This window comes from Salmo salar, chromosome ssa11 (assembly GCF_905237065.1).
Source record: "Salmo salar chromosome ssa11, Ssal_v3.1, whole genome shotgun sequence".
NCBI lineage: Eukaryota > Metazoa > Chordata > Actinopteri > Salmoniformes > Salmonidae > Salmo > Salmo salar.
Genome location: NC_059452.1, coordinates 46,904,384 through 46,922,331, shown reverse-complemented (window position 1 = coordinate 46,922,331; position 17,948 = coordinate 46,904,384). Strand labels below are relative to the sequence as shown.

At 48.0% G+C, this 17,948-nt stretch overlaps 2 protein-coding genes and 1 non-coding gene across 13 annotated transcripts in view; 1 reads left to right on the top strand and 2 right to left on the bottom strand.

The window, feature by feature from the left end:
• LOC106587942 (sodium/potassium/calcium exchanger 1) overlaps window positions 1-12,853 on the top strand; it is a 248,775-nt gene extending 235,922 nt beyond the window's left edge. For both annotated transcript variants that reach the window (XM_045689674.1, XM_045689673.1), the window contains 5 exons: window positions 5,581-5,672; window positions 6,348-6,620; window positions 6,757-6,846; window positions 8,466-8,632; window positions 11,741-12,853. In XM_045689674.1, coding sequence (XP_045545630.1) covers window positions 5,581-5,672; window positions 6,348-6,620; window positions 6,757-6,846; window positions 8,466-8,632; window positions 11,741-11,990 — 872 coding nt within the window. In that variant the 3' untranslated portion in view covers window positions 11,991-12,853. The remainder of the gene's footprint in view (window positions 1-5,580; window positions 5,673-6,347; window positions 6,621-6,756; window positions 6,847-8,465; window positions 8,633-11,740) is intronic.
• A 1,166-nt stretch (window positions 12,854-14,019) lies between these two features.
• On the bottom strand, window positions 14,020-14,093 carry trnat-ugu (transfer RNA threonine (anticodon UGU)). Its single transcript has one exon. It is a non-coding gene; the product is annotated as a tRNA-Thr (tRNA).
• Window positions 14,094-16,228: 2,135 nt separating this feature from the next.
• Window positions 16,229-17,948, bottom strand: part of LOC106562848 (C-myc promoter-binding protein) — a 323,735-nt gene continuing 322,015 nt past the window's right edge. For all 10 annotated transcript variants that reach the window (XM_045689663.1, XM_045689665.1, XM_045689664.1 and 7 more), the window contains one exon: window positions 16,229-17,748. In XM_045689663.1, coding sequence (XP_045545619.1) covers window positions 17,612-17,748 — 137 coding nt within the window. In that variant the 3' untranslated portion in view covers window positions 16,229-17,611. The remainder of the gene's footprint in view (window positions 17,749-17,948) is intronic.

The window sequence follows — 17,948 nt, the reverse complement described above, 5'->3', positions numbered from 1 at the left end:
CTAGGAGTCATATCAACACACCCCACTAGGAGTCACATCAACAAACCCCACTAGGAGTCACACCCCACTGGGAGTCACAGCCCACTAGGAGTCACATCAACACACCCCACTAGGAGTCACATCAATACACCCCACTAGGAGTCACAACAACATACCCCGCTAGGAGTCACATCCCACTAGGAGTCATATCAACACACCACACTAGGAGTCACACCAACACACCCCACTAGGAGTCACACCCCACTAGGAGTCATATCAACACACCACACTAGGAGTCACATCAACACACCACACTAGGAGTCACATCAACACACCCCACTAGGAGTCACATCAACACACCCCACTAGGAGTCACACCAACACACCACACTAGGAGTCACACCCCAATAGGAGTCACATCACCACACCCCACTAGGAGTCACACCCCACTTGGAGTCACAACAACACACCCCACTAGGAGTCACATCAACACACCCCACTAGGAGTCACACCCCACTAGGAGTCATATCAACACACCCCACTAGGAGTCACATCAACAAACCCCACTAGGAGTCACACACCACTGGGAGTCACAGACCACTAGAAGTCACATCAACACACCGCACTAGGAGTCACATAAACACACCACACTAGGAGTCACACCCCACTAGGAGTCATATCAACACACCCCACTGGAGTCACATCAATACACCCCACTAGGAGTCACACCAACATACCCCGCTAGGAGTCATATCAACACACCCCACTAGGAGTCACACCAACACACCCCACTAGGAGTCATATCAACACACCCCACTAGGAGTCACATCAACACACCCCACTAGGAGTCACATCAACACACCCCACTAGGAGTCACACCAACACACCACACTAGGAGTCACACCCCAATAGGAGTCACATCACCACACCCCACTAGGAGTCACACCCCACTTGGAGTCACATCAACACACCCCACTAGGAGTCACATCAACACACCCCACTAGGAGTCACACCCCACTAGGAGTCATATCAACACACCCCACTAGGAGTCACACCCCTCTAGGAGTCATATCAACACACCCCACTAGGAGTCACATCAACACACCCCACTAGGAGTCACACCAACACACCACACTAGGAGTCACACCCCAATAGGAGTCACATCACCACACCCCACTAGGAGTCACACCCCACTTGGAGTCACATCAACACACCCCACTAGGAGTCACATCAACACACCCCACTAGGAGTCACACCCCACTAGGAGTCACATCAACACACCCCACTAGGAGTCACACCCCACTAGGAGTCATATCAACAATCCCCACTAGGAGTCACACCCCACTGGGAGTCACAGCCCACTAGGAGTCACATCAACACACCCCACTAGGAGTCACATCAACACACCGCACTAGGAGTCACATCAGCACACCACCCTAGGAGTCACACCCCACTAGGAGTCACACCAACACACCTTACTAGGATTCACATAAACACCCCCCCCTTGGAGTCACATCAACACACTCCACTAGGAGTCACACCAACACACCACACTAGGAGTCACACCCCTATAGGAGTCACATCAACACACCCCACTAGGAGTCACACCCAACTAGGAGTCACATCAACACACCCCACTAGGAGTCAGATCAACACACCCCACTAGGAGTCACACCAACACACCCCACTAGGAGTCACACCCCTCTAGGAGTCATATCAACACACCCCACTAGGAGTCACATCAACACACCCCACTGGAGTCACATCAACACACCCCACTAGGAGTCACATCAACACACCCCACTAGGAGTCACACCAACACACCCCACTAGGAGTCACACCCCACTAGGAGTCATATCATCACACCCCACTAGGAGTCACATAAACACACCCCACTGGAATCACATCAACACACCCCACTAGGAGTCACATCAACACTCCCCACTAGGAGTCACACCAACACACCAAACTAGGAGTCAAACCCCAATAGGAGTGACATCAACACACCCCACTAGGAGTCACACCCCACTTGGAGTCACATCAACACACCCCACTAGGAGTCACATCAACACACCACACTAGGAGTCACCTCAACACACCCCACTAGGAGTCACATAAACACATCCCACTAGGAGTCACATCAACACACCCCACTAGGAGTCACACCACACTAGGAGTCACACCAACACACCCCACTAGGAGTCACACCCCACTAGGAGTCATATCAACACACCCCACTAGGAGTCACATCAACACACCCCACTAGGAGTCACATCAACAAACCCCACTAGGAGTCACACCCCACTGGGAGTCACAGCCCACTAGGAGTCACATCAACACACCCCACTAGGAGTCACATCAATACACCCCACTAGGAGTCACACCAACATACCCCACTAGGAGTCACATCCCACTAGGAGTCATATCAACACACCACACTAGGAGTCACACCAACACACCCCACTAGGAGTCACACCCCACTAGGAGTCATATCAACACACCCCACTAGGAGTCACATCAACACACCCCACTAGGAGTCACATCAACACACCCCACTAGGAGTCACATCAACACACCCCACTAGGAGTCACACCAACACACCACACTAGGAGTCACACCCCAATAGGAGTCACATCACCACCCCCCACTAGGAGTCACACCCCACTTGGAGTCACATCAACACACCCCACTAGGAGTCACATCAACACACCCCACTAGGAGTCACACCCCACTAGGAGTCATATCAACACAACCCACTAGGAGTCACATCAACAAACCCCACTAGGAGTCACACACCACTGGGAGTCACAGCCCACTAGAAGTCACATCAACACACCACACTAGGAGTCACACCCCACTAGGAGTCATATCAACACACCCCACTGGAGTCACATCAATACACCCCACTAGGAGTCACACCAACATACCCCGCTAGGAGTCACATCCCACTAGGAGTCATATCAACACACCCCACTAGGAGTCACACCAACACACCCCACTAGGAGTCACACCCCACTAGGAGTCATATCAACACACCCCACTAGGAGTCACATCAACACACCCCACTAGGAGTCACATCAACACACCCCACTAGGAGTCACATCAACACACCCCACTAGGAGTCACACACCACTGGGATTCACAGCCCACTAGAAGTCACATCAACACACCGCACTAGGAGTCACATCAACACACCACACTAGGAGTCACACCCCACTAGGAGTCATATCAACACACCCCACTGGAGTCACATCAATACACCCCACTAGGAGTCACACCAACATACCCCGCTAGGAGTCACATCCCACTAGGAGTCATATCAACACACCCCACTAGGAATCACACCCCACTAGGAGTCATATCAACACACCCCACTAGGAGTCACATCAACACACCCCACTAGGAGTCACATCAACACACCCCACTAGGAGTCACATCAACACACCCCACTAGGAGTCACACCAACACACCACACTAGGAGTCACACCCCAATAGGAGTCACATCACCACACCCCACTAGGAGTCACACCCCACTTGGAGTCACATCAACACACCCCACTAGGAGTCACATCACCACACCCCACTAGGAGTCACACCCCACTTGGAGTCACATCAACACACCCCACTAGGAGTCACATCAACAAACCCCACTAGGAGTCACACACCACTGGGAGTCACAGCCCACTAGAAGTCACATCAACACACCGCACTAGGAGTCACATCAACACACCACACTAGGAGTCACACCCCACTAGGAGTCATATCAACACACCCCACTGGAGTCACATCAACACACCCCACTAGGAGTCACATCAACACACCCCACTAGGAGTCACATCAACACACCCCACTAGGAGTCACACCAACACACCACACTAGGAGTCACACCCCAATAGGAGTCACATCAACACACCCCACTAGGAGTCACACCCCACTTGGAGTCACACCAACACACCCCACTAGGAGTCACACCCCACTAGGAGTCATATCAACACACCCCACTAGGAGTCACATCAACAAACCCCACTAGGAGTCACACACCACTGGGAGTCACAGCCCACTAGAAGTCACATCAACACACCGCACTAGGAGTCACATCAACACACCACACTAGGAGTCACACCCCACTAGGAGTCACATCAACACACCCCACTAGGAGTCACACCCCACTTGGAGTCACACCAACACACGCCACTAGGAGTCACACCCCACTAGGAGTCATATCAACACACCCCACTAGGAGTCACATCAACAAACCCCACTAGGAGTCACACACCACTGGGAGTCACAGCCCACTAGAAGTCACATCAACACACCGCACTAGGAGTCACATCAACACACCACACTAGGAGTCACACCCCACTAGGAGTCACACCAACACACCCTACTAGGAATCACACCAACACACCCCACTAGGAGTCACATCAACACACCCCAATAGGAGTCACACTCCACTAGAAGTCACATCAACACACCCCACTAGGAGTCACACCAACACACCCCACTAGGAGTCACACCCCACTAGGAGTCATATCAACACACCCCACTAGGAGTCACATCAACACACCCCACTGGAGTCACATCAACACACCCCACTAGGAGTCACATCAACACACCCCACTAGGAGTCACACCAACACACCACACTAGGAGTTACACCCCAATAGGAGTCACATCAACACACCCCACTAGGAGTCACACCCCACTTGGAGTCACATCAACACACCCCACTAGGAGTCACATCAACACACCCCACTAGGAGTCACATCAACACACCCCACTAGGACTCACACCCCACTAGGAGTCACATCAACACACCCCACTAGGAGTCACACCCCACTAGGAGTCACATCAACACACCCCACTAGGACTCACACCCCACTAGGAGTCACATCAACACACCCCACTAGGAGTCACATCAACACACCCCACTAGGAGTCACATCAACACACCGCACTAGGAGTCACACCCCACTAGGAGTCACACGGTCACCTACCTTACCTGCTGCTCCCCCTAGGGACAACCCCCCTGGCTAAATACCCAATCTGGCCCTCATACCATCATGGTCACCTAATCATCCCCAACTTACAATTGGCTCATTTATCCCCCTCCTCTCCCTTGTAACTATTCCCCAGGTCATTGCTGTAAATGAGAATGTGTTCTCAGTCAACTTCCTGGTAAAATAAATAATATATATATATATATATATACCTTGAACATATGTACCATGTGGCTCAGTTGGTAGAGCATGGCACTTCCAATGCCAGGGTTGTGGGTTCAATTCCCACGGGGGACCAGTACAAATGAAAACGTATGCAGTCACTACTGTAGTGACTCCGGATAAGAGAGTCTGCTAAATGACTCACTACTGTAAGTGGCTCTGGATAAGAGAATCTGCTAAATGACTCACTACTGTAGTGACTCCTGGAAAAGAGAGTCTGCTAAATGACTCACTACTGTTAGTGGCTCTGGATAAGAGAATCTGCTAAATGACTCACTACTGTAGTGACTCTGGATAAGAGAGTCTGCTAAATGACTCACATGTAAAGGTAAACATCTGACATGTTGCTTATTGGTTGTGTCTTGTGTCTGTCTGTTTTCAGCTGGACCTGAGAAGACTGAGCAGGCCGAACCCTCGACCTCCCAGACCACACCTAAAGAAGAGGAGAAACCAGGCCCGTCAGAGACTCAGACGGTAGAGAGAGGAGAGAGAGGAGAGAGGGGAGAGAGAGAGAGGAGAGAGGAGAAAGCAGGCCCGTCAGAGACTCAGACGGTAGAGAGAGGAGAGAGGAGAGAGGGGAGAGAGAGAGAGGAGAGAGGAGAAACCAGGCCCGTCAGAGACTCAGACGGTAGAGAGAGGGGAGAGAGGAGAGAGAGGAGAGAGGGGATAGAGGAGAGAGAGGAGAAACCAGGCCGTCAGAGACTCAGACGGTAGAGAGAGGAGAGAGGGGAGAGAGAGAGAGGAGAGAGGAGAAACCAGGCCCGTCAGAGACTCAGACGGTAGAGAGAGGGGAGAGAGGAGAGAGAGGAGAGAGGGGATAGAGGAGAGAGAGGAGAAACCAGGCCGTCAGAGACTCAGACGGTAGAGAGAGGAGAGAGGAGAAACCAGACTCGTCAGAGACTCAGACGGTAGAGAGAGGAGAGAGGGGAGAGAGGAGAAACCAGGCTCGTCAGAGAAACAGACGGTAGAGAGAGGAGAGAGGAGAGAGGGGAGAGAGGGGAGAGAGGAGAAACCAGGCTCGTCAGAGACACAGAGGGGAGAGAGGGGAGAGAGAGAGGAGAGAGGAGAAGAGAGGGTGGAGAGATAGGAGAGAGTTAATTCATAACACTACTCTACCCACCACGACCCTTCACCCTCTCTCTTCACTAGGACCAGGGGCCAGCGGGCGCAGGGGGGTCTGACGGCTCAGACAGTGGTGAGGAGGACGAGAGCGAAGAAGAGAGCGAGGATGAGGAAGATGAGGATGATGAAGACAAAGAGGATGATGAGGAAAATAAAGATGAAGAAGAGGAAGAGGGTGAAGAGAATGAGGAACCTCTGTCATTAGAATGGCCAGACACCAGGCGTAAACAGGCCACATATCTTTTTCTCCTACCGATAGTGTTCCCTCTGTGGCTCACTGTGCCCGACGTACGCAACCCAGTACGTATCACCTTCATTTCTGTGTTACATTCACCTCATTTTTGTACTGTGTTTGTGTCCTGCAGTGGCCAAAATGTAGAACACAAAATACCTTCTAATGTATGTTGATATGAGCTTCCTGTGAGTTCTTCCTCAGGCTTCCAGAAAATACTTTGCCATGACGTTTATTGGTTCCATCACGTGGATCGCTGTGTTCTCCTATCTAATGGTCTGGTGGGCACATCAGGTACCACTCTGGTTGGATTTTAGATCACATGACTGCCATCTTGTTTAGAAACTATTAGTCCAGTCCTTCTTTGACTCAGACCAGGATTTAATCAGATCAGCGATAACCCGAGGTAACAGACAGACCCGAGGTAACAGACAGACCCGAGGTAACAGACAGACCCGAGGTAACAGACAAACCCGTAGTTTATAGTTGTTTTTGTTTAGGTGATTTGGGAGGTGTAACTACGTAGGAGCTGTCAAATCAGTGAGCGGTTGCTCTTGTTGTCATGGTCACAAAACCACACCCATCCTTAAATCTCCCCCATATTAGAAGTTCAGAATGAGAAGGTGTAGCGCCGCTATATAGAAATAATGACACTCAAATTGAAAATCATTAAACCAAATAGCAAGGATGTAGATCAGCCTAATGAAGGTATAGATTACATCACACATTTTAGTGTTTGAGTTTAACACGGCTGCAGGGGATTTCTATTAGTGCATCCAATGGCAATGTCCACGATAGGTCTAACGATAGGTCTAACAATAGGTCTAACGATGAGTCTAACGATAGGTCTAACGATAGGTATCATGATAGGTATAACGATAGGTATAACGATGAGTCTAACGATAGGGCTAACGATAGGTCTAACGATAGGTCTAACGATAGGTCTAACGATAGGTATCGCGATAGGTCTAACGATGAGTCTAACGATGAGTCTAACGATGAGTCTAACGATAGGGCTAACGATAGGTATAACGATAGGGCTAACGATGAGTCTAACGATAGGTCTAACGATAGGTCTAACGATGAGTCTAACGATGAGTCTAACGATAGGTCTAACGATAGGTCTAACGATGAGGCTAACGATAGGTATAACGATAGGTATAACGATAGGTATAACGATAGGGCTAACGATGAGTCTAACGATATGTCTAACGATAGGTATCACGATAGGTATAACGATAAGTCTAACGATAGGGCTAACGATAGGTCTAACGATAGGTCTAACGATAGGTCTAACGATAGGTATCACGATAGGTCTAACGATAGGTCTAACGATAGGTCTAACGATGAGGCTAACGATAGGTCTAACGATAGGTCTAACGATAGGGCTAACGACAGGGCTAACGACAGGTATAACGACAGCTAACGATAGGGCTAACGATAGGGCTAACGATAGGTCTAACGATATGGCTAACAATAGGTGTAACAATAGGTCTAACGATAGGGCTAAAGATAGGTCCATCGATAGGCATAACGATAGGTCTAACGATAGTTCTAACGTCGGGAGCCTCTTGGGGTTTTGACATCTCCAACGCAGTAACACTTCCAACACCACCTACTATAAACAAAAGCAATGATGAGCTACGGTTATCTTGGGTTAACGCTGGTCTGGTTGAATCCTGGCCTCCGTCTACACTCGGGATGAACAACGGATATGCTATGTATTTGTCTATGAATTACATTTTGATAGATGTATTGACTGACTGTTGGCTCCCTAGATGGGTGAGACTGATTGATTTATTGACTGACTGTTGGCTCCCTAGGTGTGTGAGACTGATTGGTTGATTGACTGACTGTTGGCTCCCTAGGTGTGTGAGACTGATTGGTTGATTGACTGACTGTTGGCTCCCTAGGTGGGTGAGACCATAGGCATCTCAGAGGAGATCATGGGCCTGACCATCCTGGCAGCAGGCACCTCCATCCCTGACCTCATCACTAGTGTCATCGTGGCCCGTAAAGGACTAGGAGACATGGCTGTGTCCAGCTCAGTGGGATCTAACATCTTTGATATCACTATGGGGTTAGTATATACCACTATAACTACAGAGATATCACTATGGGGTTAGTATAGACCACTATCACTACAGAGATATCACTATGGGGTTAGTATAGACCACTATCACTACAGAGATATCACTATGGGGTTAGTATAGACCACTATCACTACAGAGATATCACTATGGGGTTAGTATAGACCACTATCACTACAGAGATATCACTATGTGTCACGAAATTTGTTGTGGTGTTACAGGGAAGACCAAAATGCAGCGGGTATATGGATACTCATTCTTTTAATGAAAAATGTGAAGCATCCACAGAACAAAAAACAAAACAATAAACAGTACTCACGACTCACAACAGTGTAGCAGGCTCAATAACGCAGTGCTCACAAACAATTCCCCACAAACACACAGACAAACACACCCAACTAATATAGGACTTCCAATCAAAGGCAACACCACACAGCTGCCTTCAATTGGAAGTCCACCCCGATTAACTCTACATAGAAACACCCAACCTAGACAGAACATAGAAAACACAACTTCTTCTGCCACGCCCTGACCAAAACTTATACACCTACTCCACCTGCTGGTCAGGACGTGACATTACCCCCCCCTAAAGGTGCAGACCCCGAATGCACCTTCAAAAGAAAAAACACAGAACACCCAAAACAACCCGAAAAAAAATCCCCCTAACTACAGGGAGGGAAGGGAGGGTGGCTGCCGTCAACGACGGCACTGTGCTACACCCCCCCTCCCCAACCCACCTATGTTGGAGGCGGCTCAGGTGCGGGACGTGGACCCCGCTCCATCCTCGTCGTTGCCCACTTCGGTAGCGCCCCTGGCTGCTCCGGAAGACTAGTAGGCGCACCTGACTTCGCCCGACTGGCGGGCGACTCTTGCCGTGACCGGCTGGCAGGTGTCTCTGACTGTGGCCAGCTGGCGGGCCACTCTGGCTGATCCGGGCAGTCTGGCCGCTCTGGCAGCTCTGGGCAGTCTGGCCGCTCTGGCTGATCCGGGCAGTCTGGCCGCTCTGGCTGATCTGGGCAGTCTGACCGCTCTGGCAGCTCCGGGCAGTCTGGCCGCTCTGGCAGCTCCGGGCAGTCTGGCCGCTCTGGCAGCTCCGGGCAGTCTGGCCGCTCTGGCAGCTCCGGGCAGTCTGGCCGCTCTGGCATCTCCGGGCAGTCTGGCCGCTCTGGCATCTCCGGCCAGTCTGGCGGCCCTGGCATCTCCGGGCAGTCTGGCGGCCCTGGCGGCTCCTGACTGGCGGGCGGCCCTGGCGGCTCCTGACTGGCGGGGGGCCCTGGCGGCTCCTGACTGGCGGGCGGCCCTGGCGGCTCCTAACCGGCGGGGGGCCCTGGCGACTCCTGACCGGCGGGGGGCCCTGGCGACTCCTGACTGGCGGGGGGCCCTGGCGACTCCTGACTGGCGAGGGGCCCTGGCGACTCCTGACTGGCGGGGGGCCCTGGCGACTCCTGACTGGCGGGGGGCCCTGGCGACTCCTGACTGGCGGGGGGCCCTGGCGACTCTTGACTGGCGGGGAGCCCTGGCGACTCTTGACTGGCGGGGAGCCCTGGCGACTCTTGACTGGCGGGGAGCCCTGGCGACTCTTGACTGGCGGGGCTGGACTGACGCACTAGAAGCCTTGTGCGTGGAGCTGGTACTGGACGTGCCAGCCCAGAGACACGCACCTCAAGGCTAGTGCGTGTAACGGGAAACACCGGACCGTAGAGGCGCACTGGCGGTCTAAAGCGCAGGGTTGGCATCACCCCTGCTGGCTCGATGCCTACTTTCCCCTGGCACATGCGGGGTGCTGGTACTGAGCATACTGGCCTGAAAATACCAGGCCTTATCATAGCACCTACCCCAAAGCACGGGACCTGTCCAGTCTGTTTGCCTCTAAAAAGGGTACGGGGCGCTGGCCTGGGTCTCCAGTCTTGCCCCGTCAAACAGCCCTTGTGCCCCCCCCTAAAAAATTATTGGGGGTGCCTCTCGGGCTCCCTTACCAGTCGTTCTCCCCAGTCCTCGCCAGAATTATTCCGCTGCTTGGTCCTGGTTTGGTGGAGTATTCTGTCACGAAATTTGTCGTGGTGTTGCAGGGAAGACCAAAATGCAGCGGGTATATGGATACTCATTCTTTTAATGAAAAATGTGAAGCATCCACAGAACAAAAAACAAAACAATAAACAGTACTCATGACTCACAACAGTGTAGCAGGCTCAATAACGCAGTGCTCACAAACAATTCCCCACAAACACACAGACAAACACACCCAACTAATATAGGACTTCCAATCAAAGGCAACACCACACAGCTGCCTTCAATTGGAAGTCCACCCCAATTAACTCTACATAGAAACACCCAACCTAGACAGAACATAGAAAACACAACTTCTTCTGCCACGCCCTGACCAAAACTTATACACCTACTCCACCTACTGGTCAGGACGTGACACTATGGGGTTAGTATAGACCACTAGAACTACAGAGATATCACTATGGGGTTAGTATAGACCACTATCACTACAGAGATATCACTATGGGGTTAGTATAGACCACTATAACTACAGAGATATCACTATGGGGTTAGTATAGACCACTATAACTACAGAGATATCACTATGGGGTTAGTATAGACCACTGTAACTACAGAGATATCACAATGAACTGTGTACCGTTGTCTGTAGTAAACGATCAAGGCAATTTGTGTTACTACTCTCAAAAGTGATTGTCTCTGTCTCCACCCCTCCTCTCTCTGTCTATCACTCTCCCTCTCTACATCCCTCTGTCTCCACCCCTCCTCTGTCTCTCTCTCTCCCTCTCTACATCCCTCTGTCTCCACCCCTCCTCTCGCTCTCTCTCTACATCCCTCTGTCTCCACCCCTCCTCTCTCTGTCTCTCACTCTCCCTCTCTACATCCCTCTGCCTCCACCCCTCCTCTCGCTCTCTCTCTACATCCCTCTGTCTCCACCCCTCCTCTATCTGTCTCTCACTCTCCCTCTCTACATCCCTCTGCCTCCACCCCTCCTCTCGCTCTCTCTCTACATCCCTCTGCCTCCACCCCTCCTCTCTCTCCCTCTCTACATCCCTCCACCCCTCCTCTCCCTCTTCCTCTCTACGTCCCTCCAGACTGCCTGTCCCATGGTTGATCTTCTCGGCGATGCAAGGCGGTGTACCGGTGGCGGTGAACTCCAATGGTCTGTTCTGTGCCATCGTGCTCCTCTTCGTCATGCTCCTCTTCGTCATCGTCAGCATCGCGGCGTGTCGGTGGAAGATGAGCCGTGTTCTGGGCTTCACCATGTTCATGCTTTACTTCGTGTTCCTGGTGCTCAGTGTGATGCTGGAAGACCGTATTATTATCTGCCCCGTCTCCATCTGAGGTCAGACACCATTATGTTAGCTTCAGGAACGGTTATTTTTTTACTAAAATGAAACTGTATATGTTGTACTGTACAGAGCATTATGGGTACTGTAGTACATCATATTACAATGAGGAGGGAGGAAAAAAAGAGGCGTGTCAGGAAGTCCTTTAAATAATAACCTCCAAACTGTATCGTTGTCAGTCACTAACATTCACGGCTATCACGGTATAGGGGGTTAGGGTTAGAGATTCCCTAGTGTTACTGTTCACAGAGGTGATTGTGTTGTCTATGTTGAGCCACGTATTGTTGAATCAGTGGACACCTCCGTGGCTGGACTATTGCTGGTCTCTTTCACCAGAATGACGTGCAGCAGTAGAGTTTGTCTGTCCACAACTACTGAAGAGAGACACAGTAATTGTAGAAGTTGTCCAGCCACACACACACATCCATTTTAGTGTTCATCCATGTAAAAATGTCAATACAGTCATTTCTTTTAGAGTAAAAAAAAAACGACAACAAAAATGGTTTATCAGGTGCAGAGAGGTACAGCAGCTTGAGTTGTAATGTAATGATTCTGTGTCTAGAAAACCCAGGAATGGTGTAGTGCAGTTACACGACCCATATGTAAACCCAGGAATGGTGTAGTGCAGTTAAACGACCCATATGAAAACCCAGGAATGGTGTAGTGCAGTTACACGACCCATATGTAACCATTACTTCATTAACTGTCAGCATTGTAGTGTCATGTGTTATGTATGTATGCAATACACTTGTGTGGGTCAGATGGATGCAAAGAGAATGTATTGATGTATACTAAACTATCCATATGTTGTACTTACAATCCATGCTGCAATTAAATCATTTTTTAAATAATATTCAATAAAAGGTGTAGTGTTGATTGGTTAATTATGTTGTATGAAAACAAATGTTCTGGGATCATTTAAAACTGAAGCCAGGATTCAATCAAAAGGTGCATTATCAAATAAATATATACAACAAAGTGTGTGGTGGACAACGTGTCTTTCAAAGACACTTTTCCCCGGCGTTCACAAAGATCGTGTTCGCTGTCAAGGCTGTGGATGTCGGTTTAAGCATAAATCCCAGACGTGATTTAATCCCAGTGTAGAAACACACAGGATTGGCCACGGTATAAGTGATTTTATTTCCAGTCCGAGACAACTCTGAAGATCCAGTCAACAGTACATTATTCATCTCATCATCAGATCCACAGACCCATCATACACAGCTGTAAACAACACTAGGAACATTTTACAAAATGTCTTCTCTACGAAGAGCAGATCAAACGTTATACATTGACCTAAATACAATGACACATTTTGTTTGGACATTTCCTTCTACATGACTAATAACCTTCTAGAGCTCTATTCAGTCTGTAGAACTGAAGCGTGAGAGATTCTGTGATTGAAATGTAAAGGTCATTTCCCATGGAGCGGCCATACGCACCGTTTACCGTCAATGCACTCTCTGCTAAAGCAGGAACACAGCCTTTACATTTCAATCACCCTGCAAAACTGAACTTCCGCCACGCGGATTGAATAGAGCACTTCATCTGCAGAGATTGACAACAAAACGATTTAAAGCTGTTGACACTGCTGATATTCATGAGTGATATTTTTGACAGTCCAGGTCTCTCTCTTAACCGTTTGGTTGGTTGGTAACAATCTTTAGCTTTCAAAGTAGCCACGTCCGTTTCATGTTTGCATAGTAGCGCTATTCTGCGATTGGTGCTCTCAGCTGTCAATCATTGAAGTGGCCAGCTCTCATTGGACCCTTCTTGACAGAGGTCCTCTTCTAGCCAATGACATCAGTCTGTTGTTACATTGTAATTGGAGGTCACCGGTGTGCCTCACTTTAGGTAAGATGACTGGTGACGTTCCGTCTACATTGTAGTCGGCCAGGATTGGTGTTTAACGTATCTGTTAAAAGGGGGGGACATTATGACATCATAAAAGGTACTTCAATATTTCAAATAGACGCCTTACCAGAGCGATAAGTATGATGCATATTTATCATTTTTTTCGTACTGGTCCGCCGTGGGAATCGAACCCACAACCCTGGCGTTACAAACACCATGCTCTACCAACTGAGCCACACGGGACCGATTTCATTCTGAATTGGAAGTATTTTCCCTGGCGAGAGAGAGGTGTTGCTGCGTACTTCAACATGGGAGGATTTTCAAGTGTTTACCTGGTCAAGTGGACTCAACGGTTGTTCTCCACTCACACAACTGAAAGCATCATAATCTATGTTCAGGTGCATAAAATCACCAAACATGATTTAAAATGAACTGAAGACAATACATGGCCAAAGGCTGGACTTGGTATCATCAGTATAACAGGCCAGGTATAAACAGCTATGTCATCATAGCCACTGTACCGAGGTCCTGATACCTCAACCTCTTCTTTCATTTCCCCCAAATAAAGGTTTTGACTGCATGTCATGTGCCACTGAACATTCAGTTGTGCTGCTGAACAATGAACCCAACGTAGGTTGTTACTCATATAGTACCTTGTATGGAAGAAAAACACAACACTGTATACAGTATATAGATGAACATAGACATAGGATCATATCTAAAGCTTTTGAGGATGTAGCAAGTTATTGAACGGCGTTGTGTCGGCCTGACATCCTTAACGTGGGTTAGAAACCAGATCTGAACTGGCCTCCGGTTTGGGAATACAACTTGTGACTGGAGTGACTCAGTCAGAGTCGGGCTCAATTCCATTTCAAATTGGTCAATTTAGAAAGTAAACCAAATTCCAAATTGAAAAGCATTGAAGAGAATTGACTGGAATTGAAATGGAATGAACCCCAACTCTGGATTTACCGACACATCAATGGTATGAATCATTCTTACTGAACCCCAACTCTGGACTTATAGCTCCTTAACAGAACTAGACTGAACTAAAATATAAACGCAACATGCAACACTTTCAAAGATTTTACTGAGTTACAGTTCATAGAAGGAAATCAGTCAATTAAAATAAATTCATTTAGGCCCTAATCTATGTATTTCACATGACTGGGTAGAGGCGCAGCCATGGGTGGGCCTGGGAGGGCATAGGCCCACCCACTTGGAAGCCAAGTCCACCCACTGGGGAGCCTGGTTCAGCCAAACAGAATACTTTTTTTCCCCACAAAAGGGTTTTATTACACACAGAAATACTCCTCAGCACCCCTCTCCTCCTCCTCAGACGATCCCGCAGGTGAAGAAGCCGGATGTGGAGGTCCTGGGCTGGCGTGGTTACATGTGGTTGTGAGGCTGGTTGGATGTACTGCCAAAGTCTCTGAAATTACGTTGGAGGCGGCTTACGGTAGAGAAATGAACATTCAATTCTCTGGAAACAGCTCTGTTGGACATTCCTGCAGTCAGCATGCAAATTGCACGCTTCCTCAAAACTTGAGGTATCTGTGGCATTCTGTTGTGTGACAAAACGGCGCATTTTAGTGGCCTTTAATTGTCCCCAGCACAAGGTGCACTTGTGTAATGATCATGCTGTTTAATCAGCTTCTTGATTTGGATTATCTTGGCAAAGGATAAACAAATTTGGATGTAAACAAATTTGTGCGCAAAATTTGATTTGAGAGAAATAAGCTTTTTGTGTGTATGGAACATTTCTGGGATCTTTTATTTCAGCAAACATGGGCCCAACACTTTACATGTTGCGTTTATATTTTTGTTCAGTATATACACTGTACCATCGTACCGTTTTGGATTATTCTTTTTTGGTTCTAAAACACATAAATTAAAATCTAAAAAAGGTTTTTGAAGGGGAACAGACAGTTACCTCAAAACTATTGAACAACCAATACTTTCCTTGTAAATTCCCTGTCATAACCCATTCTTCACAGTTTATAACACCTGAAGAGAAGCCCACACGTATAGGTGGTACAGAGAATATGAAAGGGCATGAAACACGGAACCTACTGTCTTGTAGAAATATTCCCTCCATATATCAAAAGGGTAACTACATGTTCTTAACAGTACACAGAGGTCCTCAAAGGTACTCCAACTTTAACTTGAAGGTACTTTAAAAGGTACTTCACTTTAACTTGAAGGTACTTTAAAAAGGTACTTTCACTTTAATGATATTAATACTGATATCTGAGGAGCCGATTCATACAGCATGTTGTGCCAAAGATGTCAAAGTCTGTTTTACAGTCGCACATTACTTTAAAAACAGAAACAGTGGTCAATCAGTTTTGTAAACGTCAAAGTATTCGACTCAGTATGGGTATTTCTGTAATAGATATTTATATTTTGTTGATCAAACGAATCAATCCATACTCGGGATACGTCTTGTCAACAACAACATCTGTTGTACAGTGCAGCGGAAATTGAGTATTTATCGCAACATTTTGGCAGTTTTAAAGCGACTTTAGTTGTTTTGAGTGAATCTTTGAATGCCCTCACTGATACAATACTTCAAACCAGCTTAGTTCAGTTTACGATGGACATTAGAGTGGTACAGTAACAGGTACAGTTACACTACTCACTGTAAATACTACTAGATCTTTCTAACAGCCATAAACCACAGGATGACAGGAATGGATGTTTAACCTGACATGAAGACAGTACATCCATCAACTACAGGAGGACAGGAATGGATGTTTAACCTGACATGAAGACAGTACATCCATCAACCACAGGAGGACAGGAATGGATGTTTAACCTGACATGAAGACAGTACATCCATCAACCACAGGAGGACAGGAATGGATGTTTAACCTGACATGAAGACAGTACATCCATCAACCACAGGAGGACAGGAATGGATGTTTAACCTGACATGAAGACAGTACATCCATCAACCACAGGAGGACAGGAATGGATGTTTAACCTGACATGAAGACAGTACATCCATCAACCACAGGAGGACAGGAATGGATGTTTAACCTGACATGAAGACAGTATATCCATCTAAACAAATAAAACAGACTAAAATAAATAAAAGGCTTACTTTGTATAAATAGAATTCAAGTTAAGTAAAATATTGCTTATATTAGTCTCTATATTTGACTATATAATACAAATGTTGTTTTATAAAAGGTCCCTACTACTACTGTCGTATATAAAGTACATTTTGTATTTTATGTAACAATTTGTACAAGATTTCTTAAAACATAAGTACCCCGAAATAGAACACGTCAAAATGTGTGAAACCGTTGTTAAGTTAATGAGTATGATCTCCCTCCATCCAGAGTGGTATGTCCAGAACCTTCTACAACCAGCTGATGACATGGGATTTTAAAAACATCCCTTTTGTGAGACTAGTCAGACTACATAATAACACCCTGGTCGGTCAGCTCCGTTAGTCTCTGGTCAGCCCCGTCACATCTCTCACAGGTGACGGACATGACCCAAAACGTCACGCTGTCAACAAGCTCACATTCTGGAAGTCTTTCTAAAGGGATTCCTGAGCTCGTCTTTAAAGCAACCCTCAGTCTTCTTTGGGAAAGCCACCGTTGTAATACATGGATTTTATACAGCGCTTTTCATGGACACAAAGATCTCTTGAACCCTACCCACGTGTGTTACCCACGGCTGTGCTATGCTGAGTGACGGAGGTGACTGGCCGGGTGGAGGCTGAGGTGTCGGACGTAAAGGGGTCAGAGTTCAGAGGTACGGCTCTCCGAAGGTCTTGCGACACTCCATGACCCCAGTGCTGGGCGGACGGTCGCAGTTGTGCGTCAGCTTCACCAGGTTGGGGCTGAGGTGGTCGTATGCCATCTTGTATTCACGGTCAAAAGCGTCTGGAGGGAGGAGTGAGGCGAGATTAACACATCGATGTTTAACACTGATTTAAATGTCATTTAAACTGAAGACCTTCTAGTGAAAGCGCTGCAGTACACTGCAGGAGCATTCAACAGTGTATGGGTTGACTTCTAGATGACATTTTGTGCCTTGCACCTGAAGAGTAGTTGGCTGTGAGTACACTACAGTACTTCTGAAA